The sequence below is a fragment of the Eretmochelys imbricata genome, chromosome 11 (assembly GCF_965152235.1).
Source record: "Eretmochelys imbricata isolate rEreImb1 chromosome 11, rEreImb1.hap1, whole genome shotgun sequence".
In the NCBI taxonomy this organism is placed as follows: Eukaryota; Metazoa; Chordata; order Testudines; family Cheloniidae; genus Eretmochelys; species Eretmochelys imbricata.
In genome coordinates, this window is record NC_135582.1 from 68,159,813 (window position 1) to 68,187,778 (window position 27,966).

The following is a 27,966-nucleotide window of genomic DNA, read 5'->3' on the forward strand; positions in this document are numbered from 1 at the left end:
CCATGGACTTGTGCTCGTCCAGCTTTTCTAAATAGTCCCAAACCACTTCTTTCTCCACAGAGGGCTGGTCATCTCTTCCCCATGCTGTGCTGCCCACTGCAGTAGTCTGGGAGCTGACCTTGTTCGTGAAGACAGAGGCAAAAAAAGCAATGAGTACATTAGCTTTTTCCGCATCCTCTGTCACTAGATTGCCTCCCTCCTTCAGTAAGGGGCCCAGACTTTCCTTGACTTTCTTCTTGTTGCTAACATACCTGAAGAAACCTTCTTGTTACTCTTAACATCTCTTGCTAGCTGCAACTCCAGGTGGGATTTGGCCTTCCTGATTTCACTCCTGCATGCCCGAGCAATATTTTCATACTCTTCCCTGGTCATTTGTCCAATCTTCCACTTCTTGTAAGCTTCTTTTTTGTGTTCAAGATCATCAAGGATTTCACTGTTACGCCAAGCTGGTCGCCTGCCATATTTACTATTCTTTCCACACATCGGCATGGTTAGTCCCTGTAACCTCAATAAGGATTCTTTAAAATACAGCCAGCTCTCCTGGACTCCTTTCCCCCTCATGTTATTCTCCCAGAGGATCCTGCCCATCAGTTCCCTGAGGGAATCAAAGTCTGTTTTTCTGAAGTCCAGGGTCCATATTCTGCTGCTCTCCTTTCTTCCTTGTGTCAGGATCCTGAATTCAACCATCTCATGGTCACTGCCTCCCAGGTTCCCATCCACTTTTGCTTCCCCTACTACTTCTTCCCAGTTTGTGAGCAGCAGGTCAAGAAGAGCTCTGCCCCTAGTTGGTTCCTCCAGCACTTGCACCAGGAAATTGTCCCCTACACTTTCCAAAAACTCCCTGGATTGTCTGTGCACCATTGTATTGCTCTCTCAGCAGATATCAGGGTGACTGAAGTCTCCCATGAGAACCAGGGCCTGCGATCTAATAACTTCCGTTAGTTGCCGGAAGAAAGCCTCGTCCACCTCATCCCCCTGGCCCGGTGGTCTATAGCAGACTCCCACCACAACATAACCCTTGTTGCTCACACTTCTAAACTTAATCCAGAGACTCTCAGGTTTTTCTGCAGTTTCATACTGGAGCCCTGAGCAATCATACTGCTCTCTTACATACAATGCAACTTCCCCACCGTTTCTGTCCTGCCTGTCCTTCCCGAACAGTTTATATCCATCCATGACAGTACTCAAGTCATATGAGTTATCCCACCAAGTCTCTGTTATTCCAATCACATCGTAATTCCTTGACTGTGCCAGGACTTCCAGTTCTCCCTGCTTGTTTCCCAGGCTTCTTGCATTTGTGTATAGGCACTTGAGATAACTTGCTGTTTGTCCTGTTTTCTTAGTATAAGGCAGGAGCCCTCCCCTCTTGGGCTCTCCTGCTCGTGCTTCCTCCCAGTATCCCATGTCCCCACTTACCTCAGGGCTTTGGTCTCCTTCCCCTGGTGAACCTAGTTTAAAGCCCTCCTCACTAGGTTAGCCAGCCTGCTTGCGAAGATGCTCTTCCCTCTCTTCGTTAGGTGGAGCCCATCTCTGCCTAGCACTCCTCCTTCTTGGAGCACCATCCCATGGTCAAAGAATCCAAAGCCTTCTCTCCAACACCACATGCATAGCCATTCGTTGACTTCCACGATTCGACCGTCTCTACCCAGGCCTTTTCCTTCCACGGGGAGGATAGACGAGAACACCACTTGAGCCTCAAACTCCTTTATCCTTCTTCCCAGAGCCATGTAGTCTGCAGTGATCCACTCAAGGTCATTCTTGACAGTATCATTGGTGCCCACATGGAGAAGCAGGAAGGGGGTAGCGATCAGAGGGCTTGATGAGTCTCGGCAGTCTCACCGTCATCTCATGAATCCTAGCTCCTGGCAAGCAGCAGACTTCTCGGTTTTCCAGTCAGGGCGGCAGATAGATGACTCAGTCCCCCTGAGGAGAGAGACCCCGACCACCACCACCCGCCTTCACTTGTGAGTAACTGATTCACTGTTCATACTTACGCTATATGGTGAACAGTAAGAACCCTCTTCTTATACCATGGCATTGGCGGTGTAGACTTTGGATCTGGGAGTACACAAACAAACAGGTCTGTTTATTCCCCCTGGGAGTAGGTGGATGGGGAATGGGTAGAGCCTTGGCTCTGCTCCCCAGTGCATCAGCCAGCACTAATTAAGCTGGGTTGGGAGTGGGAAGGGTTAAGATTTGCTGCTGGTATAGGGCAACAAGCCAATTAATACATACCTCCAGCAGCACTCAAGGAAGGGGGAAGCAAGGAAGGAATTGTATCTGAGGAGTATCTGAGGCACAATATGATCTGGGATACTCATGGGGTGGAGCAGTATATGCCCATGCCTTGCTCACATCTGCACCTAGAGGCACGTCTACCTCTAAATAAAATATTCCCATTTACCTGGGATTGTTCACACTCAAACTTGCACCAACTGGATGAAGGCTAAAACACACCTAGAAGAAATAAGGCAATGAGACAATTTTTACCAATGTTAAACTTATTGTGCATGAGGAACTGGCAAGATAGCCCATTTGAGTGAAAGCATTTATGAACAACTGTGAAATTGCAAATGCAATAGATCTAATTTTTCAAGTCACTTGGCTTGCTGTGAAGCAAGGAAAAAAAAGACAGAACTCAAGAGAACAAGCACATGAAAACATAAATGTGTAGGAGATTAACTTAAAAAAATTAACTAGACCAGCCGGGCAATTAATAGGTCCACTGGTCCATATAATATTTTCCATTTGCAGTTCGTATCTTTCTTAGTCAGAAAAAAATTGAACAGCAAAGAACATGCTCTAACTGCTTAATCTTGCAGATTTTCAAAAAAGTATTGCCAAGGAAAACTGAAATCCTATGATTTGTCTTCTGGAAAATAAAAACAATTCTGAACTGTGTTCTCATCCTACAAAATATGTACACACACTCCCTTTTATAGTAAAGCTATTTCCTATACTTAAATCATAGAGATAAAAATCTGACAGTATTTTTGAGGTGAGATGTACTAGATGTAAACTTTACTTCTACGGTATATCAGATGTTTGTTTAAAGGTTTTGAAAAGTAAAATTTTAAAAATTCACAAAGACTCTCTATATATGAGTAGTATAAGGACAGCTAAAATATTAATTCTTGGCATGGCCACAGACTTCCTGTGTGACTTTGGGCAAGTCTTTGCCTCAGTTCTCTGTCTGTCAAATGGGGATAAAAGGACTTCCTTCCTCTTTTACAATCTAAACAGACAGGGCAGACAAAGCATAAGATTTCAGGTCTTACCATGTATATCTACAGAATTTAACCCAGTGGGTCTCATCTCAGTTGGGACCTCTAGGCACTACAGTACATTAGATACCAAATACCTAAAAAGCAGCATTAAACTAGGTTACTATATTTTATAGTACACTTTTTACAAAGTGTCATATAGAACTATTTCAAACTAGCACTCTAAGGTTATGCCCACACTTCGAGCAGGAGAAGATACACCTGCACTAGCTCTGTTCAAGCTAGTGAGCTAGACAGCGTTGTCATCGTATCGCAAGCAGTGGCGGGAGCTAGCCACCCCAAGTACGTGCCTGCCCAAGATGCCAGGTACAAATCACTTGTGCCCCAATGGCTACACTCTACCCTTACTGTGCTAGCTCGACCAAAGCTAGTGCAGACATGTCTTCTCTAGCTCCAGCTCTCAAATGTAGAAATACCCTAAATTCAACTCAGGCATCACTTTTATTCCAACACCCCAAATTACTAATGCACACTGTTGAAAAGAAAATATTGGTTTACATAATTCTGCACTCAAAATAAAAGTGTTTGACTGCAAAAGCCACATTTTGCTTAATGATGGATATATTTATACAGGGGGCCCAAATACGGTTTGAACACATTTAACATGTTGACAAAACTTAGTGGGCTAAGAGAGATACAGGAAAACTGATTATTCAGGCTTTTATATGGCTCTAAAAGGTTAATCAGCTAATTGTCAAAGAGGGCTCTCTTTAATAGGAAGTTTTAAGCTTCTCAAGAGCCTGGGGAGATGGGAATGAACAAAAACTAGTAGAAAATTGGAATATTAGTCAGATGAACTGAGATGAAGAAAACAGCAACGCAGTTTGAGCAGTACAGCCTAAGACCACAAACTTATTCCATTTCAAGTTGTGCATCCGTCTAGTAGACTCTTAAGCAGCTAGTAAAACTTCAGATCTTGCTCAAAACTCAGTACTAAATCTCTACCCTTTCAAAAACCTGGCTGACAGTGACAGAAATCCCATGGCAGATGTGTACATAAATAGCCTGAAAGACAATGGGATTATCAACTCAGCGTTAAGAAACCATCCTGCCTTGATCAATAAGGAGCTTTGAACCTCTATATTACCAGTTTGGTCACAACTATTGCTACAAAGGCAATTAGAAAAGTCAGAATTTATGTGACGTCGTGTTATGTCATGCTTTCACTGAAAATAAATTGAAGCAAGGGATGCCAAAAAGAAGAAGACTGAAGAGCTGCGAGGCGGAGGGAACTGCAGGAGTCTCATTGTAGGGTGCTGTCACACTGGGAGTAAGAGCAAGCGTTATAAGAGAAGTATTTCTACGACTTAGAAGTTTTGTTTGAACTTTAATTTTCTCTGTGCCTCAGTTTCCACATCTGTAAAATAGCAATTATAATAATTGCCTCTTTGCAAAGCGTTTTGGGATTTACGGATGGAAAATACCTAGCTTACACTGTACTATTACATTGAAGACTTACTCCTGACATCAGAGAAGGGGTAGCATTCTTCTATACATTAGAACATGGCAGTAACTTCATCTACTGGAGTAAGAGGACAAATTGCTTTTACCAAATGGGAAGAAAAGATCTTTGATGTAATTCTGCAACTACTACAGTAGTGTGTTACACAACAGCACCTCAGCAACAGATACAGAAGGACTATATAAGATGAGGAAAATTAAATCTTTTTTGTGGCACTTACCAAGTGGCATAACACTAAACACTTGCCATGGCATTTGCAGGTCCATTTGCAAGAGATGAAACACAAAGAATGCTAAATTTGTACGCAGAAGATTTTAATAAAGTTTGAATAAATCACAGTATAAATTACTCCATGAGAATTATCTAGCATTATCATTATTCTCAGACATCACTCGCTTTACAGAAGCCTTTGGCAAGGTACATTTAAAAATTCTTGCTAGGTGTAAAACCACTTAAGAAACTATAAATGAATTTTGTATACCCTAGAAATTCTGAAGTCACAGTGCCCCCCCGTTATTAACATTGCCCATTTAAAAATTCAAACAGAGACCTTTTCTGTACCACTAAAGGCAGTATGCTGATACAACCTGTAGCCAGTCTCATAAAACATTTGATTTTAGAGGGGATGTAGTCTTGGATACCCCATATCACACTGTTTCAGATATCATTGTTGCTACAATAAATATTAGAACATTGCTTATATTCACACTAGACTATGTCTTGTCAGTTCACATTTTGAATGGAACTGGACTTCAATCTATTTTCTTGTTTTGAAATGAGTAGGAGACTTTTTGACCAAAGGTGGTCATATATTTGCCAGTATGGCTAACGGAAAACGGTGGGCTAATAAGAAGACTGACCTGAAAATTCTAGTATTGCCAATTTAAAGTTCTACTGTACAATTTCTCCAGTCTTTTGGCTGCTATCAAAAAGATTTATACCCAAATTGGTTGGTTGTGTAATATTTTCAGAAACCCAGGAGAGTTGTAAAAATCATGCAGGCAGCTACCAATACCCAACTGGTGAACATTTTATCTTGGAAAGCTGACACCTGAGGAAGCAGATGTACTACCCTATTTTTTTTTTTTTTAAATATGCTGCCAGGCCAAGGGAACAATTCCTTTTGTACTTTTCTGATTTATTTTTATATCCTGACACATTTCATGTAAACTAGAAGTATTTTCTGATCGAATACCTCCATTCTGTAACAGAACTTCAACAAGTTTACAACATTTGAAACTAGCTAATTTACTAAAGCTTCCTTATCCCCACTTCACACTATGGCCAAGGAGGTACATACGTCAGCAAACAAGTCAGACATGAACAAGGCTACATTCTACAAGCATGTAATGTGCACATGCCATTTACGACAACATGCATGGTACCAGATTACAGATTGTATACAGTAGCTGCTGATACAAATAGCAACGCTACTGCCATTGTAGCATGACATGAACAACCCAGCATCTCATTCAACTGATGTGATGACAACGAGAAAGATAAATCCATGAATAATTATTGTGTGTTTGAGTCAGTATCAATCACATTACAACTCCAGATGTTTGCTACATGCGTATCAATAGAGCAAACTCACCAGAAATATACATAGCTAAAATGGAAGTACTTTTTTAAAATATCAGTAATAATCTCCATTATCCACTCAGATTTTTTTTTTTAATGCTAATTTATTTTTTTAAAGCCCAAACTTTGGGATTTGTTCCAAACTTCATAAAGAAAAGCTTAGGACAATCCTGAAGCCTAAGCAAAAAAGATAACATCCAAGTTAGAAAGGGGCATTGTGTAATTGAACACAAAAAGAAACTCCCATTGAATAAACCATATATTTTGTATTAAGAGCTTTGGATCAAAATTTACTCAATGTTACATCCTGGACTTTCACCAGCAACATCAATTTTGAAATAAAGATGTCAATTACAAAACAACATTACACAGCTACTCACACTGCATCCTGGGAGGCTCCATGTGAGAGCAACAGCTCAACAATGCTCATATGCCCATTCTTGGCAGCATCATGAAGCGGTGAGTCATTCTGATACCCAGTAGTGTTCACCAATGCCCGGTGCTGTAGTAATAGCTCCACCACCTTCCTGTGCCCGTGATTACAAGCCTCATGCTAGCCGGTGATGTTGACAAGAAGCACACGGGAAAAAAAAAAAGACATAAAATTTAACTAAAGTACAGAATGTTTTTTTAATAATGGATGTTTGTCACTATGAGTTAATGCATTCACTTTCATAGCATCTCTCAGACTGGCAGCATGATATGGAGATACTATTCAATTTTGACAATGCAATGGCCATCATGAGTAATTATCTTTTCAAACATGGCATTGATAAAGAGCACAGAGGAACTGAACACAGACCATGTGGTGTGCAAAGACGACTATAAAGGAATGCCTTCCAAGTTATCGACTAGGGTCAAACATGCTCTTTGGGAGAAAAAGGCAGCGGATGAAAAGGGATTAGCACTCACTACCTATAATTTTTTAATGAAATTCAAGCATGCAAGAATACAAAAATATATCTAAGGTATACCTGTTGGTAACCAAAGTTCAAACTCCACTATTTAATGTGCACCCAAAATGGTAGGAACTACAGATCTAATTAACGGTTGACAAGACTTACAAAAAACTGTATTTGCACTCTAACCTGGAAAGAGAGCATTTTGCACACTTAAGAAATCATAGGTGAATATGATGGTAAAAGTGATAGAGAATACTGACACTTGATGAGAGGTGGGATGATTCTACAGGAAGAGCACTCTCGCATTGCCATAATGAAGACTATTTCTCATAATCATCTTCTTTATGACAGGTTTCAGAGTGGCAGCCGTGTTAGTCTGTATCAGCAGAAAGAACGAGGACTACTTGTGGCACCTTAGAGACTAACAAATTTATTTGAGCGTAAGCTTTCATAGGCTAAAGCCCACTTCATCAGATGCAGTGCAAAATACAGTAGGAAGATATAGAGATACACACACACACACAACATGAAAAAATGGGGGTTGCCATACCAACTCTTAATGAGACCAATCGATTAAGGTGGGTTATTATCAGCAGGAGAGAAAAAAACTTTTGTAGTGATAATCGGGATGGCCCATTTCAAACAGTTGACAAGAAGGTGTGAGTAACAATAGGGAGAAGATTAGCATTGGGAAATAGTTTTTTAGTGTAATGACTCATCCACTCCCAGTCTTTATTCAAGCATAATTTGATGGTGTCCAGTTTGCAGATTAATTCCAGTTCTGCTGTTTCTCGTTGGAATCGGTTTCTGAAGTTTTTTTGTTGAATAATTGTGACTTTTAAGTCTGTAATGCTCAAATAAATGTGTTAGTTTCTAAGGTGCCACAAGTACTCATTCTTTCAGTCTTCTTTACGTTTTGGATACAATAAAGATAGGGGCAGGAAAGAACAAACTGTAAAAAATGGAAGTGTGGAGGAAAGGACAACAGACAAAAATGAAAATATCAGAAGAATGTTGATACCCACCAATGGTGTCCATCCAGCATGGTCTTTAACATTGGGGTCTGCTCCATTTTTCAGTAAGTGTTCAACGGCTGATACATCACCCTAGAAGGGGGAAAAAAATCATTGCTAAACATCTTAGGAAGGATAGATAGAACAAAGAGAAAAATAAATGGGAGAGAACAATAAGCAGCTGCATCATTTTGATTACAATTAAATCAAGACTTTCATTTAGACAATGTCAACCTGACAAATTTTACTCCTTGTTTTTTAAAAAAACACTGTTTATTAGTATAGTGTAGTCAGAAACACCTAAAAGCTTTATTTAAGTCAGGAGCAGACTGAATAAGGCACATCTCACACACTATAAATAATTCAGAATACATAACTGGACAAGTGTGCGTAGACTGCAATCTATTGGCTAAGACTGACTGCAAGGATTAAGACCAGGTACATGTCCTTCAAACCAAAAATTTTGTCAAACTAATCTAAATGACTAGCTAGAAATATGCACAAGTGAACCCAATTTATGTGCCTGTCTTAGAAACATCCAACTTGCATGACTAAAATATTGAAAGAAAAGCAAAGAGAAAGTATTTCTATTTAATCTTTCAATTATTATGCATGTTAAAACTGCCAGCACCCTTATATCATTGGCAGTTATGCTACCATCATAATTTCATTTCCATTCTGGCAGAACACAACAAGATATTGAAGTTTTGCTACGGCACAGAGGTGGAAGCAATACAGGAAGGAAAGGGGAATGCCTGAGACAGAAATTATGGGGAGTAGAAGGAGGAGCCTAGAAAAATATAAGCTACAATTGACCAGAATACACATAAAATTGGTTAAAGTTGGGTGACTTAACAGCTCCCAAACTCCCTGCTTATTAGAATTCTGAACCTGTGCAGTCAGACATTGCTTAGAGCATGAACAAGGCTCCTTCACCCCTGTTTATAATGCTGTTCGCTGGAATGGCTACTTTGTTGTGCTTCTATCGCTTAATATTTTTATGAGAATATGTTATTGCCCTATCACTCAACCCCAACCTCGAGGACCAGTTGACTGTGGTTCTTTTGGTTCCTATCTTTTCACTTGTCCAGCTTGATGGCCCTACCAGGAGTTAAAACTCCCACCAGCATAGCTCTCGGTCACTGGAACACATAAGGCTTCCCACTGTGTCAAGGTACAGTCCCCAGGGAAGTCTTATTAGAACTGTCCTTGGCAAAATTTGTACTGCCAGCTACAAACTCTAAGATGGGAAGAGGGAAAAACGAGGCAAGAGGAGAAAGAAAGAAGGGGGGACCTATAGAAGAAGAGACAAGGTAGGAAAAACCACAAGGGAGAAGTAAGAACTCCATGTACCAAGAAACCTAAGGCTACACGGATGGCAAAGAAAGGAGAGAAAAATAATTGGAAGTGGAAGACAGAACTGCAAACTCAGAGAGACACAATATGGAATAAAACAAAATCTCCTGCCCCCATGGCAAAAGCTGAAACAAGGAAGGGCTTCAAGTGCAGAGAAAGGGAACCCAAAAAGGTTAAAAACCAGCAGCTCTCTCTCTCAACAAAAAGCTGTGGAAGAAGTTAATACCTGAATCACAATGCGATAGCTGTAATTCTCATGCCATCAGGTATATTAACTGAAAGAGATCCCGATCATTATCCCACTACATAACTTAGAATTCACCTCTTTTTTTAGGAACAACAAATATGAGGCCCAAAATTGAGCACAGTAATAAACCAAATGAAGGAAAGCATCAAACCTGTTCTATGATATCAGGGAACATTTCTGAGACAATGTAGAATAGCATTAATCCTCATTCTTTACAACCAAAGAAAACTCTTCCAAGACAACAAACTCTGTTCAGCAGAAAAATAACCAGCAACTGATAAAAGAAATATTAACTCAACATTCACATAAAATGCTGAAAGGCTCTGGTTTTATATCAGTCAACTGAATTTATATAACAGAGATATGTTCCATGCATTATAATCACAACCCCAGCAAAATGTTATATTTTAAGCAATTAAAGAAAAAACTATTTTAGTTAGAATATTTTTTGGTCTCAAGGAAAGAGACAAGTGGAAACCATGTACAAAGAGAAAATCTTCACAGGCATTGGACACAGTGATCAGTGCAACAGAGCTTTTCCCATGGATAAAAAGAATTATCTACGGTAAGTGATATTTGAGCTTCTCTTTTAAAATTATTAAGTTTGCAAACATGTATAACAGTGGTTGATATTTTTGCAGTGTTCCCTTAGAGCCGTTACAAATAATTTGAATCTGGTGTGGGCATTAGGTACATTAACTGCTCAGAATGTTAACATTCATATTACAAATCCATAAAATTCTAGTTTAATTATTACAGTAAAATTTTTCTGTAGAAGTACTAGAAGTACTGTCAACATATACAGAATGAAAAAGTGTTAGAGTAAAACTAGAAAACTATATTTCTCAGTTTACAATGGAGTTAAGTGGGATTTTTTTCCCCCCTGGAAATGAGAAAAAAAATCCATTTTTGTTACCGAGGTTGAACTTCTCTTTTTTACCACTTACAATTCACAATAAAAGTGGAGGGAATGGGAGAGGAGCTTTCATTTTGATTACACACATGCACAATGACTGAACAGCTACTGTCAATCAGGATTAGAAGTGATGCATTAAGAAAGCTGTTTGTGGCCTAGAGACTGACAGAGGAAATACAGCCAGAAATTAAAGTTTAAATTTACAGCTGCAGGGCATGTTAGTAGACCCATGGAAGTTATGTCTTCTGCACCCTGAACTTTTAAGAGGTTCTGAAAATGCACTCAACTACTTCACAGTGAATACTCGTTGAAAAAAGAAACATGCAAGGAAAAAATAGGGGGGGACAGATCTTCAACTGGCATATACTAGGGATTCAATCTTGCTAGGTTCCAAGCTCCCAACAGTGCTCCAACAATACATTTAACAACATAATTAACTTTAAGCATTGACCTCAATGGATAATTCACATGTTTAAAAGGTAAGCAAGTGCCTTAAGCATTTTGCTGGGTCAGGGCCAGAGTGCTCAGCACCTGGCAGAATTGAGCCCCAATTGAGGATCTGATTCTATATATGGTCCATCTCCAATTGGAAGGAATCAGGAAGATGAGTGATAATTTAATGTTCTTTTGACAGTTTTCACCGGCTGCAAAGAAAACACAACAGGAGTCTCCATCTATACATATTTTTTGTTTCAAGAGTACCATCTAGTACTCATTTAACTAAAAAGCACAGAAAACTTGCTTTGGCTTTTATTTTAAAGTAAGTTAAATTTCTCAAGATCAGATACAAAATTATTTGCTTGATTCTACATGTTTCTGTGACACTACGATAAGTCATCAATCCCTCTATCACACAATATTTGCACTGAGGTATGATACTACTAAAATATTTTGTGCCTGTTTGAGCTTACGCTAGCAAGGGCTTGTTATGTTAAGGTTAATGGAAAAAATGGGCCCAAAGAGTCAAAAGTGTTAACATGACCCTGTCATTACATAATACTAAACACTGAAATATGATTTGGGGCTTCAAGTATAGCCACCTCAGCCTGCTTTGTCCCATAGCGCTATCCTTAATAACCTTTTATTAAAGCTACAGAAAAAAGGAAAAATAGTTAAAGCATCTGAATTGTAAAGTACTAAGTAAGAATTTCATTTTAACAATATTTCTTATTCCTTTTAGTTGTATACAGTTTTTTTTTTTTTCAGAAGGAAAACCTTGTATGACATTCTTTTAGATAGTATTAATTATGGTAACAACCGGGGATGGTCATCTGGGGAAGAGAAAAAAGTTAGTTGAGATGGGCTGGAGCTGATGTTGAAATCCGATCCTGCTTCCTTTCGACAAAAAAAAGGACAAATAGCCACAAAAGGGTATAGAAAAGAATCACAAAGATAGAAAATGGAGTTTCTGTGGTGTTCACGCTTACCTGCTACCCTGGCTGTGGAGAAACACGTGCAGCACACAGTCTTACCAGCCATTCTGAGACCTGGCAAAATTGTATCAGCATCTCAGCATCAGGCTGTTTAAGACATTACTTAGAGCTGCCTCTCTGGTTGCAGGCTCACAGCAGTGTTGTAAATCTCTTTCTTGGGTGGCTTAGCCAGACTTATTAAACAAAAGGCAAAAGAGTGATGAGAAAAGAAAAAAAGATGGACAAGGAAGGAACATGGCACGCGGGAGCTGACAGCAGAAACCCAAATCTCATGATCCGGGTGATGCTCAGGATTTAGCCAAAGCTTGTGAAGGTGGCAATGTCATCTGGGTCCGTCTCTCTGGCCCTGCCTGGTCAGTTTAGGACATTTCTCAGGAGCAGGACAGTAGATGTCCAATGGTGTCATGATGGATTCTTGGGTCCCAACAGATGATGGCGTAACAGCAATGATGGTAAAGCTCACTCATTACAGTCCACCCATTTCTCAGCATTAGATCCCCCAGAAGTCTTTCAAAAGGACCTGGGGGTTAATGGACAGGATAGCCCATCCCCTCTTTTGTCCACCAGTTAGACCTTGTTTCCAACCCACCAATTTTGGGTTGTTAATTTCCGATTCCATTCTCCTTTGTTTACTAGTTATGATCTTAACCTTTGGGTGACACGAGTAGACCTTTTAGTCTGGACTAATTCAGTCTCTCACTTTTGCTGACTTTGAGTAATTTTATGTAACTCACTGAGCTGGACTTCTCTGACCTTGGTCAATTTAGAATATAGGCCTCTGCCCAACAAATTTATTGGAAAGACTTGGGATTCTCCTACTTGGGAGGATACTGCCTGATGTTCATATGTTTGACACAGGAAAAGAGGTTAGCTAGCTAAAGCTAATATTGTAAAAAATGGGGGGGGGGGTTATTGTTAAAGAGTGAATAACACCCCAAAGAACTAACTAGTTTGTGTACAGGAAGAAAACCATCACAGGGTGTGCGGGCACCATTATCTGCTGGAGACAGACCAAGGGAAGGCCATTTTAAGCTATTATCAAGATTGTGAATAGCAGCAATGAAAAATTACACAGCTCCGGTTAGCCTTCACTATGCTGCAGGTTGGGAAAGCTCCAAGCAGCACAGCAGCATGAAAGGCACTGGAGCCACCTATCTGCAAATCTAGAAGACAGCATTGCATTGGTTTACGAGGAAAAGGATATTTTCAAAACCATTACCCCCAGCCCCAGGTCCCCTCCTCCCCTTTTTTAATGAAACCTTAGATTCTGCAGATGCTGATGGCACTTCCCCAGAAAAGCTTCCCATTTGGCATGGGCAAGTGGATTTTTTCAAGTCCTAATATCAATTGTATCAAATGCTAGTGCTGACAGATGGTTAAGAAAAGCAGCCAGCAACCCTTTAACTATTTTATAAAATTTCCCCCCTTTTCTACTTCTATTAAAGATATTTTGCAGCATCCTTATAATAACCAGTGAGTTACAGTTAATGGTAATATTAAGTGCCAGGGTGGGAAAAAATGAAGTACAATGAGAATTAGAGTATCACGTGAAGAAGACTGAAGCTGAGACCAGGGAATAAGTCCACAGAATTCTACTCCCTCTCTATTTTCTAAAGCTCCATGTGATTTTACTATATTGCAAGTCAAACAAAAGAACCCAATACCTTGATCTAATGACTGAACTACTTGACTGTTAAACAACCCAATTTCCCCTCCTCCCCCCCACCAGCTCTTATTGCTTTCCCACATCTTATTTATAACTTGTATTAAGCGGAGAAAGAGGATGACAAGGAATTAGAGAACTTATAGTAATTGTGAATGCTCTGACTGAAACTTTAAAGAAAATAATCACCTCTGATTTCTCTAAAATTAATTTCCTCACCAGCAGATCATTTAGTGAGTAATGAGCATGGTGGTTCAGCACATATATTTGTAATATAAAACATCCAAGAAGAGTTAAGCTCCCGTCTCATAACTAAAACAAGTCACAGAGACTGAGCACTGTAAAAAGCAATATTTGTAGAACACTGGAAACAATTTTACATTCAGCACTAATATTTGGGAAAGATTGCTGTGATCATGGTCAATTCTTTTATTTCTAAATTCAATATTTTAAGTAGTTATGAGGCTTTTATATTTGTCTGAAATACATTTAAGCCATCAGGTGTAAATTTCATTTGAAAAAACCTGGAAATTATTGTCTACAATAGTCTGCTTAGTATTACTACAGCACTTAGATTTAAAAGGACACAATCAACTTTAAATCTCTTCTGCTATGTATGGCACATGGAGTGGGGTGGTTGCGGCCTTACCCTGCCTCATGCGGAATCGACATCAAGAGATTAAATCAATTTCAAACAAATTAAAGGCAGTAGCAGGTATTGCACCTGCTTCTGAGTTACCCTGCCAATTCCTGGGGTTTTTCAATCAGTTTCCAGTTCTTAAAGAACTGGATCTTTCTTCACTGTTGCTGTGTGAAAAAGCTTTATGTGGCTTAGGTATTTAAACTGATTGCCTTTTTTACATAAAACTTAACCACTCTAGTTGTCCTCAGTAAAAATACTGAGGTTTTGGGGAGAGATGACTGGTAAATTGAACTTGTTGAAACAGAATCCAGAAGTCACTTTATAGAGGAGTTTGGAGTGTGGACATAGTAACTTTAGGCTCAGGAGCACTGTGAAAGGAGGTTTATACCTTATGCGTCTGAATCTCTCTAGAAATGCAGCCCTATAGGATACATGATAAAGCTCAGGTGCTCAGAGGGGGTTACCCAACAGTCCTGACTGCACTAAATGCAAGTACCATGAAAGTAAAGGGTCCAGTACTGCAGACTAAACTCAGACAGATACACAAAAATTGAGGATCCCTGGAATAGAGAGGATAGATGCCAAGTAATCTTTTTACTAACACCCAAAGCAAGTCCTGATTGTCCCACACTGTTCCTTCAATTAAAATAAAGTCACCTAAATACATGTAAATTGCTTCCTACTCCCAGAGTCGGAGAGCGGGCATAAAGCTCAAACTTTATGGCATAAAGCTCAAACTCTCTTCCAAACTAAATGTGCTATGCATCTGTGTTGTCCTCATCCCACCCCATGGTTTATCATTCTTTCCTCTTGCTGGACTTTATACTAGTGCTGCTTTTGCTTAGGAAGCCTTCTGTACAGTCTCTCCTACCCAGTCGCCCTTCAGCTTGCAGGAAAAATACACGCAAAATCTTATCTGAAGGGAAGTTTATGCAAGGAGTTTACAGGATTCTCTAATTCCAGGCCAAATTTAAAACCCTGTGTAATTATAAGCCAAGAGGTGCAAGTTCCCGTGTTTTGATCACCACATATGAAGGGCAGTAGTTCTCTGATCTAATGTTTGGTAATAGAAGAATTTAGATAATTAAGATGTGGGAGGACTGTGATGGAGTGGGGCTTTCCCCAACCGTTTAGATCATTTTAAAAGTATAAAAGACCACATTTTGCACTTTAACTACTTGGAAATTTTACCTTTAATGAGTATGGAGAGTAATAAAAAACATGATTTCAGTTCACTAGGCAAATAGCTACGTTCATTCTAATTTATGAATGCAGTTCAGCATGAAGCTCATCCACTCTATAACCTTTTTTCAGAACCATTTTGCTTTTAGTATGTTTATTATTAGTGTAGAAGTAGTAAAATGGGAAACAGCCACACACTCTACCAGCTTCGATTGATTTGGAATAGCACAATATACTTAATTTTAATGCCTGATAATGTTGTTAATTATCTCCTTTAAAAAGACAAAAAAAGTAAAACTCAATTAACTTTCATTAAGTGCAATGTATTAGGGTCTACATGCTAATGAAAATAATATAGATTTTATAATTAATGAAGTCCCAGAGAATTTAGTTTTAATTCTGATTTTTTTTTTTTTTTAAGAAGACTGTTTCCATTACAGTGACAATTTGACAAACGTGGGTGAATGAAGAAATCAGAAAAACAACGTTAGAAAGACTGAGGAAAAACTCATTCTGCTTGTGGAACTAAAATCACTGACTGGGCTACCTTACATGTATTATAGTCTAAAATTCTCTAATTTAGCCTAATTTACATGAGAAGTCAAGTACAGAGATTACTCAATTCCCCTTTTTGTTTGTTATGTTCAGTTCACTGTATATATACACACACACACACACACAAAATCACTTGCTCAAAGGTTGCAAGATAACACTATTTTACTTCTTTGAATCCAGAACCATAAAACACAAGAATCAACACACACACACGAAGCAGGCTGTGCCCTAAGACAGAGAAGCATAATTCAGCTCACCTGGCTGTTTACAGACCGACTGCTGAAGACCCAGATCGCATGCTTCCCTACGTGCACTCTTGCCTTCAACCAAGACTCAAAAACCCCTTAAAACTTAAAGCATAGCTTGTAATTTTAAACAGTTTTAAATACACCACAGCTTGTATTACAGGGGTTCCTAGAGCACTGCATTAGCAGCAGTATGCACACTTAATACAGGATATTGCTGCCCTCAAGATTTTACAGTCTAAATACATAAGACAAGTGTGGAAGAAAAAGTATTATCTTAATTTTACAGAAGGGGAAGTGAAGCACAGATAGATAAAAGGTATGTTTACATTACAATTAAAAACCAGGCTGGCCGGTGCCAGCTGAATTGGACTCGCAGAGCTTGGGCTATATAACTGCAGTGTAGATCTCTGAGCACAGAAGGAAGCGTGGGCTTTAGGACACCATGAGGTGGGGGAGTCCTAGTGCTTGAGGTCCAACCTGAATGTCTACACTGCAATTAATCAGTCCCTTAGCCAAAGCCCCCCAAGCCCAATTCTGCTGGCATGGGACAGCCGTGGGTTTCTAATTGCAGTGCAGACATACTCTAAACTAGTAATTTTGGGTCACACAAGAAATCTTTGGTAGACCTGGGAATTGAACCCAGGTCTTCTCAGTTGAGTTGCACGTCTTAAACACAAGATCATTCTCCCTTTTTTCAGCTGTTGAACTTAAAGGCAGTCACATTCTATTTTAGGGCAACGGAGAAGCCCCATCTAATTAAACCAATAATTAGTAATACTGGGTGGTTTTTTAATGCAAATAAAGAAAATTGAGAAAAATTGTACCAGTACTAATGGGGAACAGCACCAGATTTCCATTTTTAGCTCACTGACTATAAACATCAAGAAAACTGTACCTTGATAATTGCACCTTATTGACTTCTCTTAGTTTACTATGAATCTCACGATAAAGCTGCTCTTTTCCCATCTCAAAAATACATTGAACATACCGCAATCTTGAAGGAAAAGTGTGGGAAAGCTGTCAAGATAGGCCCAATTTTAGGACAATCAATCCTGACAGCATCCTTTCAAAAAATCCTCCTGGAAATATACAGGGATAGTTTGTAAGCAGCATTTTAATAATAAAAAAGATGAGTATGCTGAACCTGTGAACTGGAGTAATAGCCGGACCATCCTTAGAGCTCTCAAGTCACTAACTACAATATATAATTTTCTCTACCATGACTAATTAAGTATAAATGATTTCAAACAGAGGATTTGTACTCATAACCCATAGGCTCTACTTCCATTTAATCAAATGGAAGAATTGTTTCATAAGCAGCAGGTGAGAATTGCTATAATGCCTCCATGAAAGGAAGAAAACAGTTATTTATCAAGGAAATTCTTTGACTCTACAAATAGAAATGTTGTGTGTCAATGTCAGGATGTTTACAGGTATATCAATTCTAGAGGTACAGGCATTTTATTGATGAGACTGTATCTTTTATGTATGATTTAATATAAAATATATTTAAAGTGCTTATGCACAAAGCACAAGTTCTTTGAAATGACCCCAGATAACATTACCAAAATTTTCCATATGTGAGACTTCTCTGTCTGATCCCCCGAAAGAGAACTTGAGGAGCTGTACAACAGAAAACAAAGAACACCCTCTCAAGAGGACACAAACTTAAAAAGGTCATTTATGTCAAACTGTTTTAACTGCTATTAGAACACCTATGATTACTATAGCCAAAAAGAGAATGAAAAAAATATCCCTCCCCTTCTTGTTTATTTAGTGAATTTGACAACAATGACTACACAGGGGGAAACAGTTAACTAAGTACAGACAGTTTTTCCTGTTTGTGTGGGTCTTTCACACAGTAACAAGGGAGAGGAAAAATCCATTTAAAGAAATAGGAGCATGCCACTGTAACACCACAGAAGCTGACAGAGGGACTCTGACTGTAAAACGTCAAGGAAACTGGCAGGTTTGATCACAGATGAATGAGCACTGTGTAAATGCAAAGCATAGTTAAAAAAATGAAATTGCATCCAGGAATCCTAACTCTCAGTCTCCTGCTATAATCATCAGATCATCCCCTCTCCTCCCAGAGACAGGAACATAGTACAAAAATCCTGATATGCAGCAATCTACCTCTGTCTACCAGTTATGACTGAATTTTTGCTTTCAATTGTGTTTAAGAAAACCATAAAAAGTCCATCTAAAAAGTGATATTAGAAGATTATTATTAGTGCTGTAAAGTCAAGATCTCAAAACCTAGGCAATACCAGTATTCAGGTAGTCTCATGCAACATTAATTATACTTAAACAATCTAGCTCCAGTGTTGATGTGCTCTTTGAACAGCCAACCAATTAATTGATAAGGCCACCTAGCAGGGTAGACTTGAAATATCCAAAATAAACCCAACGACAATGTCAATCACACATTCAACTTTTTGGCATATACAATATCTTTAGAACAAAGCCTAGACTGATATCACTTTCTGGAAGTCATTGCAAGACAATCCTAGCCGATCTAGGAGTATACATTGAAATCTCCAAGGGTAATAGCTGCAAGAACCACACCTTTGACATCAATTTGGAGAACCCATGGTATTTCTACACTGGAAAAAAAAGGGGGGTGGAGGGGCCAGAGGGGAGGACATACCCCAGCGAGCGTCAGAGCCAGGGCAAACTGAAGCAGGCTTGCAGGACTTACGCCGTGGGCCTGAAAACAGCAGTGCAGATGTCCCCGCTTGGGCTGGAGCCCGGGCCCTGAAACTTGGCAAAGGGGGTGGGTCTCAGGGTATGCCTATACTGCAATTAAACACCTGCAGCTGGCCCATGCCAGCTGACTCAAGCTACAGGGCCGTTTAACTGTGCTGTAGACATTCAGGCTCGGGCTGGAGCCCGGGCTCTGGGATCTTGCAAGAAGGGACAGCTCCAGACCTTGGGCTCCAGCCTGAGCCTGAATGTCTACACTGCAATTAAACAGGCTCTTACCCAAGCTGGAGCGAGCTGACAAGGGCAGCAATGGGTGTTTAACTGCAGTGTAGACATACTCTTAGAGCCCGGGCTCCAACTTGAGTGGGAACATCTACACTTTGTTCTTTGTAGCCCCATACCACAAGGCTGAGTCAGTTGACCTCCAGCTCCGAGACTCATTGCCATAAGGCTTTTTTTTGTTTTGTTTTTGCAGTGTTAACACACTCTCATTACACTTGGTGATCTATACAACAGCAAAACCATAAAAATTGGCCCTGCCCCAGAAAAACATGAGATATGGAACTAATGTTGCAATTTGAAAGTGACAGTCTGAAAAACATCTGCACTTGTCTTAAAGTGACCATTGAACCATTGTCTCAAACCAGAAGAATAAGAAAGTCCTACCTTGATTGAAGCAACATGGAGCAAGGTCTCTCCTCTGTGATTCCTTTTGGTAGCTGTGTTATTACTAGGAGACTTCTTCAAGAGGGAAGGACTGTGTGTGGTTTCCATTTGATTATGAGTATTTGAAGTGAATGGGGTAGAGGGAGTTTTTGAAAGTGAAGGGCTATTTATTTCTTGAAAAATTGCAGAGCTTCTTGTCTTTGATACAGTGCCACCAGTAAGTTTAAATGCAGGAGAGGAGATATGAACTGGAGTTCCATGTTTAATAGTTGGAGAGATTTTAATAGTGCTCATGGCAGTTACCGCAGGATTGCAAACACCTTGGTTGACTGAGTGCGTATCAGCACTCTGGTCACTTCTTCTCAGTCTTTTAGAATGACAAACAGTGGAAGATATGGACTGCTGCCTTCTGCGCTTTAAAGGAGTAATTTCATTTTCTGATGGCAGAGGTTTCTCTGTATTCATTGTGTTAACTTGTGCAGAGCTATCTTTATCCTCTGTGGGTTTTACAAGTGTGGCCATTTCCAAGTGGGACACACTTCCATCCTTACGGTCGGTTTCCGTTACAGACTCCTGTCCTACTGTCTCTTCCATATTATTTGGTTCGGGACTGCATAAAACTAATGGCTGGCTGCAAAAGGTCACAGTCTTCTCTTTAAATTCATCTTGGGTCTCCCCTTCAGTTCCACTGCCCTCTTTCTGCTTTTCCTTCTCTATACCCCATACTTGGTTGATGTGCGCTAGACTCTTTTTCTTCAGCTTTTTCTTCGATCTGTGTGGTGGTGGATCCTTGGTCATCTTGGAAGGCTTCTCTTGAGGAGGAGAAGGAAGGAAGTCAAAAGTAGAAGATGGGCCCTGGTGAATGCTGCCACCATTAGTCACCAGCTGATTCTGCTTCTGAAGGGAACTGCTGTTTAGCACACACCTGATCTTCCTACTGCGTGGGCTGAACCACATTTTTATTTGCCTCTTCTTACTTCTTGTTTCATGATCAGGACCTACTGATGTGAACAAGTCTTCTGCAGAATCTGGTAGGAAACAGGGATTTTTAAAAATGAGCTTTAAGGCCAAGATCAGCTGTTTACCATTCTGGAAATAGAACTAAATCAAAATTCTGAATATTAAAAATGGAAGCCTGTCATGAGATTGTAATAAATGTATTACTTCTATTTCAGGGCATTCAATTTCCAGCCATAATGTTGTCTTCTCCATATCTTCTATTTTTAGAATTAGTAGCAGCACTCACGCTAACTCAAGCAGTAGTAAGTTTATGGATACCAGACAGGCATGCTACTTTCCCACTCTCCAACAGAAAGGAATTTGAGATAATTTCACTTTTAACAAAATTCACATGAAAAACTGCAAAAAACTCTGCAGTATACCAGTCAAACACCAAAACAAATACTTCCAATAATCTTCAAAAATGATATTTCAAGATAGAAGGCTTTCCTATCCTTAGCTAAATTACCCTACATATCCCTCCAATTAAGTGTAGTTAAATATGTGGAGATTCAGTTTAAAAAAAAAAAGAGAAACATACGGCATTAGGCCGAGATTTACTTCAAAAAACAATGCAACCTCAGGCTAGCTGATCAATCATTTAAATATCCAGTAATAGCTACGGTATATAGGCATGATGGTTGTCAACTACAGCATTATAGATTCTCCACTTACTTTAAGGAATGGGTTTGATGGAAAGTTAAAATTGAGACAAATCCTGTAACTAGTTAACCTTTATAAGATCTCAGATCCAATTTTGTTTTAATAACTGTATCTAAAAAAGGAATGGCTTGATTGCAAACAGATGCACAATATAAAATGCAGATATTTACTTTCATCTTGTCTTCACTGTTTACACAACTAGCAGAGTCTACTCTAAAATATTTACCTTGATATAACTACCATTCATCTCTATGGACTAGAGCAGTGCTACTCAAAGTGGTGGTCCACGGACCGATGCCGGTCCATGAGCCATCAGCTGCTGGTCTGCGTGCACATTGGGGAAAAAAATTGCCGGTACCACACATCAGATAGCTTGAGAAGCACTGGACTAGAGAACAAGAGTTAAATAAATTTGCAAGTTTCAGAGTAGCAGCCGTGTTAGTCTGTATTCGCAAAAAGAAAAGGAGTACTTGTGGCACCTTAGAGACTAACCCATTTATTTGAGCATAAGCTTTCGTGAGCTACAGCTCACTTCATCGGGTGCATCCGATGAAGTGAGCTGTAGCTCACGAAAGCTTATGCTCAAATAAATGAGTTAGTCTCTAAGGTGCCACAAGTACTCCTTTTCTTTTTATAAATTTGCAAGAGTCATGTGCGTAGAGATTTTGTACCAGCCCAGATTATTTTAACACATATAGCACAATAAGAGAAAAGTCCTAGAGATATCGTGATGACAGGCACTATCTTTCAGTAGTACAAATTCTAAAGCAGTATTAATATAATTAAATATTTGCATAGCATGTTATGCTTCAGATGTACCACTTGTGACATCAGTAGTGCTTGGAAAATGGATTACAGAGATTCTCAAACTGATCTGTGGACTACTGACAGTAAACAGAGGGCTGGCTGGTCACATGGAAGTCAGACTCCTCAATTTTAGATTAGTTGCATTAAAAGAATGCTGAAAATACACTGAATACTTTCCTAGTATTTTTCCTATAAGCAATTGCTTCAGTTGCTATATGGATATTGCATGATTATTAATAGGAGGAGATACATTCAAAAGACTATTAAATGTGGTCTATACTCTGAGAAAATTTGAGTATTCCCAGATTTCCAGACACTTACTAGCCACAGGCCAATATAAAAGATGAGCCATAGAAATTTAGCCACCTACCTAGCTTCTAGGAAGGGGACTACTAGACTCTTACAAGGTATTGTCCCTGGATCCTCTCCAGAGGCTTCATCTTTCAGAAGAACCATTGCTTAGTAGTATCAGCTACAGGTGAATCTTTCCACCTGGCTACTGGAAAAAAGCAACAACACTCACTCTCCTACCTATTTAGGGACTCTCACATGGGGGAGAAAAGACAATTAGGACAAGTGCCAACTCTACTCCTTTTTAGGGGGCAAGGGATAGCTCAGTGGTTTGAGCATTGGCCTGCTAAACCCAGGGTCGTGAGTTCAATCCTTGAGGGGGTCATTTAGGGATCTGGGGCAAAAATTGGGGATTGGTCCTGCTTTGAGCAGGGGGTTGGACTAGATGACCTCCTGAGGTCCCTTCCAACCCTGATATTCTATGATGCAGATGCAGAGGCTTTCAGAGTTTTGTGAGAGAGGAAACACACCTGAGACACTGAACCCTCAACTCCTCCTTTCTGTAACCCCATCCCAGATTAACACGTGTTCAGTAGGGGTGGAAGACAATCGATTTCCTTCTATTCTATCTGCAGAAGGACATTCACATGGATCTATGTTACAATTTAAGAATTGTATATTAGCTACAAAAAGGAAGTTCTCACAGTCATTTATACAGAGGCCATTACAATAATTAAGAACACTCAATTAAGCCTCCGTCAGAAAAAGTTGCAAGTAGATTTTGATCCAAAGGAATCATATGCTGCTTCCAAGATAGAAACAAAAAGTTGATACAATTTGCACCTTAATGTAAAAGAAGAAAGTTAGTTGTATTTGTTTAAAAGTTAATTCTTAATTCCACTTATATCTCACCCCAAAATTTAAAAATTATCTATTTAATAGGACAGACAGATCAACACAGCAGAATTTGCTAATTCTGGATTACCTAAAGCAATTACAATAATGTAAAAAAACAACCCACTGTACCCATATTAAAACCAGCCTATAATAACTCCAGCAAATTTGGTCTTGATTACCTATATGCTAAACATAATATTCATATACATGATAAACAAACAGAATCATCTCTATTCACAAAGTCTGGTTTATTTTCACATAATAAAGCCAAGTTTCTTAACGTTGACATTTAACAGAAATCAATTCTGTGGACTGTAAAATGATTCAGACCAGACAAAAATATTATGAGGTACAGAGAAACTTATCGCTAAAGAGCTCCATATTCAAGTTTTTGCTGTAATGCAATAATAAACTGTAGAGGAAAAAGAAGCAATTAGAAAATGTGTCTTAGCTATCATTAATCTGCATCAAAGGAATATAATGATGCACATTGTGTGTCTTTCAAATTATTCTCTATTATGGGTTTCAGAACAGAAGTTGAGAAATCTCTTTGACAACTAGTCCCTTATTAAAAATCAAAGGGAAGTGCTTTGGTACCATCTGTGCAACATTAGTGCCTTCACTGAAGAATGATTATTTTGCAAGTTAAGTATTCAGCACGGGTGGGGTGGGGGGTAGGAGGGGGAGAGAAATTCCAGCTATTCAAACACTCATCTTTCGCTATTATGAAAAATGTCACAACACACACAAAATGCAATGTAATCTGTTACAGAAGGCATCCGATATGTTTCCCTCCACATCAAAATATGGAAACTAAATTGTGATCTATAAAGGCTAATCAAAGGTAATCTATTTTGCTGCCCACCAGCATCAACGTGTGCTTAACAGGATCTGACCAACAGCTGTAAAGTCTGGTTTAATATAAAAATGGAAAGAATTTAAAAAAACCTCAATTTAACTATTAGTTTAAGGTATATTGTGTTATGAAGAATAAGATAAAATTATCTATAAATGGTTGTCAGGAAAATTTATGACAGAATCTCTTCTCTTTAAAGTACATTGAACTGAGAAAATCTACTGAAGTATTTAGAAGCTAATTTTGAAAAGTATTACTGTAAATCAGGCTTCTTTATCTCTAGTATGCCATACATTATGTTCATGATTCGACAAGTTCTTCCTAATTACCCACCTTAATTACAGTAATTATATACTTTCTAGTAAATGCAGGTAATAAGGTTCACTTGGAAGGGGAATTGTCAAAAATGGTGAGACAAAAAAGTCTTGCAACTATGGGGGATGACAGAGCTGTTAATGATAATAATTCAGAGGAGCAGTTTATCTCCTCCTTCCCAGTGGAGGAGAGGACTTTTGTATTTTGGGAAAGGGAGAAGAGTATTGAAAGTCAAATAAAAGTCATTAGCAACTGCAGCAACATACACAATACTTCAGGTGAAGGGGTTAGTAGTGAAACTTTTTTGTAGTTCTAGGAGACGTCTTCAAAAAATTCAATTCTTCATAATATACAGAGAGTACATGTACAAATCTAGAGAACATCAAGACAAGAACACAGTTAAGGTGCAATTCTACTAGACATATGGCATGCTTTAATGCACAGATAGAAGAGATGGAAATTGGTATGCAGGCACAGTAGTTGATTTTCTATTATATGCTCCATTTTGTGCCCTATATGGGTATAATCAAGCTCTTATTATGTCGCAATTACTTGTATTCAAGATTTCATAAAATACTTTAATTGTTTAAGGAGCAGCATCATAGATTCAATGCTGGCTAAACAAGATAAATTCTTAAGGTATTCTAATTTTGAATTAAATAACATGTGAATTAAAAATTTAACTGTCCCATTAACACATTTAATAACTGTATTGCCACCTGCAGGCTATTTCTTATAACACAATTCCAATATTAACTAATTTTTCTTAAGATGTGCAGATTCAAGTCTACACAATGCAGATCTTACTTTACAATTGCAGATTTCTTCTCCATATCTGTGGTATAAAAAAGGTGGTTAAAGAGATGGCATTTTTTTGAGAGAAAGAGAGAGCCATGCTCAAATCCAACAAATGAAAGTCCTCCACTTAGGTGTACGTACTACCAGTCACTTATACTCAAGGGCAACAAAAGTCTGCAGAGATCTGACTACTTTGTTTTCTTGTATGTTGCTTAAGACTGGCTCCAAATGCAGGATCCCAAGTGTAAATATTAAAAGATGGTCTCTCTCCAACAAAAGTTGGTCCAAAAAAAATTATATATATATTACCTCACCCACTTTGTCTCTCTAATATCCTGGGATTGACACAGCTACAACTACACAGCGTACAAAGGCTGGTCTTATCATTTAAGACACTGGACTGGAAATCAGCCATGGGTCCTACCCCTAGTTCTGCCTCGGACCTCAGGCCACTCAATAACTAAAATGAGGGTTAAAAAAACCCCTTCCTTTCTCCCAACCCCCCATCTGGTCTATTTAGACTGGAGAATCTTCAGCGCAAGGGTTATCAGACTAGGTGCCTTTATAGCAACAAGGACAATGGGGCCCAGATCACCATTGAGGAATATGCGCACTACCTAACAAAAGAGACCCCCATATTCTGGATCCAGTTTTTCACTTGAGGCTCCAACAGCAGGAGTCCAGGACAGACACTTTTTTCTGTGTGTCTTGCAGGCTCTCTCAAAAACAGCTGGTCCCCCAACACACTTAAGTACTTTCCTGGATTGGCATCCATGTGCAATAGTTGAGTCTGATACGCCTTCCAGCATAACCACCTTCCTGCCCTCCACTCACAAAAACTGCCCCAAAACTCATCTTTGTCCGACATGCTGGTGTTACCAAATCTCTGCCTGCAAAGACAGTTTGCTCCTGATTTCCACCCATCCTCAATTACATGGAGAAGGCCCCTTCCAAAATTACTCCACATACGCATGTGGAAGCAGAATGCTGACTTGCTCAATTTGCCTTGCTACATGCCCAAAAAATGCAAAGGGCAAAACCACAAAAATAGAAATTTGTCCATTTCTTATTGCCACAGGACAAAAATGTGGCTGAAAGTAAGCCTTGGCATGAAGGGTTACTTTTTTGTGGCTTTACTATAATTGTTATTTGTATTGTCTTTAGTAACCCATCTGGAACCCTGCAAAAATACATTGATCTGCATTGTGCAAATTACCATCATAACCAGAAAGGTCTGATCCTGCACAGACATATTTAACTTAACACTTGTGAGGTAGTTCCACTAGACACACATCTACAGGAAGTGACTAATTTCCAAGCGCGAGCAGGAGTGGCAAAACAACCTAGATTACCACAATTTGTAAATCTTCAATTCCTGCAGCCTTCTATCATTCGTCATTAGATGTAGCATAATAATGTCTTTATTTTCATTTGATCAAGCCTAGTCACCTAGTTATGTCATCCATAGCATCTATGACAATACACTATCAACATCCCTCAAGAACTGCTTTTTCCTTAAGTCAGGAATGAGAGATTAATAAAAGGTCACTAATACTTAATAAGGGAGGAATCCTCCAAAAATGGAAAAATCAATCACCACATCACTTTAAATTTTAGCACTCTCCTGCTGCAGTAGTACTGAAAAATTGCTTGTAAAAATACTGTAGTGGTTTTAAAAAAAACAGATTAGACACAATAAAGCTCAAGTTTCTCAAAGCTGAATATATTTACCTTTAAAATAATTTCAGGAAAATATTTAATCTGTTACTCTGGTTTCCACTGCACTGCATGAACCTTATTTTAAAATACATTTCATTCCATTCTTCTTGTAATTAGAGCCACCATATAGGGAAACTTCACTTCAGACCAAAAGAACCTCATGCATGATTTTCTCCATTCACTTTGACATTTGGAGTACCACTAAAGTTCACTCGATAACCATAAAAGGTTGCTTCTCAGCTTTGACTATTATTCTTCAACACTATATAAAAGTGCCTCAAGCCAATCACTTCAAAAGCCCTCCCTTCCCATTATACTCTTAAAGTATGTATTCTTATACCACACTTAAATATTTTCCCTAACCCTATTAAACTGTCATCCACATTTTCTATCTTACTCATAGCTTTTGATTACCCAGAGATTTCAGCTGCATAAGAAAAACTCTTTATTACTGTTAGACATCCTTTAGCCTCGCTGCTTCAGTGATATCACAATCCAGTGTTCGGATGTCAAAAAAGAACTACCATAGGAGTGATCGTGATGTGAACCTTCTGAGGGAATCTGGTTGATAAAGGAGAATCTTCTATTTAGATTAATATTGGAAATAAGCAATGAGGGGAAAAAAGTACCTCATCTGTATTTGACAGCTAAATGAGTGTTTTCTAAAATGTGATAACTACTCAAGAGACAATCATTTTGCCTCAATCTTCCCTTCTTTGTCATTCAGCCAAAAGTCTGGCAAGGAAATAATGGAAGGGAAATCC

The 27,966-nt window shown here is 39.0% G+C and overlaps 1 protein-coding gene across 1 annotated transcript in view; it reads right to left on the minus strand.

Moving 5' to 3' along the window:
- The window catches only part of BARD1 (BRCA1 associated RING domain 1), a 61,374-nt gene that overhangs the window by 26,274 nt on the left and 7,134 nt on the right, over positions 1-27,966 (minus strand). The window contains exons 4-6 of the mRNA XM_077830404.1: positions 19,858-20,885; positions 8,255-8,335; positions 6,708-6,880 (exon numbers count right to left, since the gene is read on the minus strand). Of these exons, the coding sequence (XP_077686530.1) occupies positions 6,708-6,880; positions 8,255-8,335; positions 19,858-20,885 (1,282 nt within the window). The remainder of the gene's footprint in view (positions 1-6,707; positions 6,881-8,254; positions 8,336-19,857; positions 20,886-27,966) is intronic.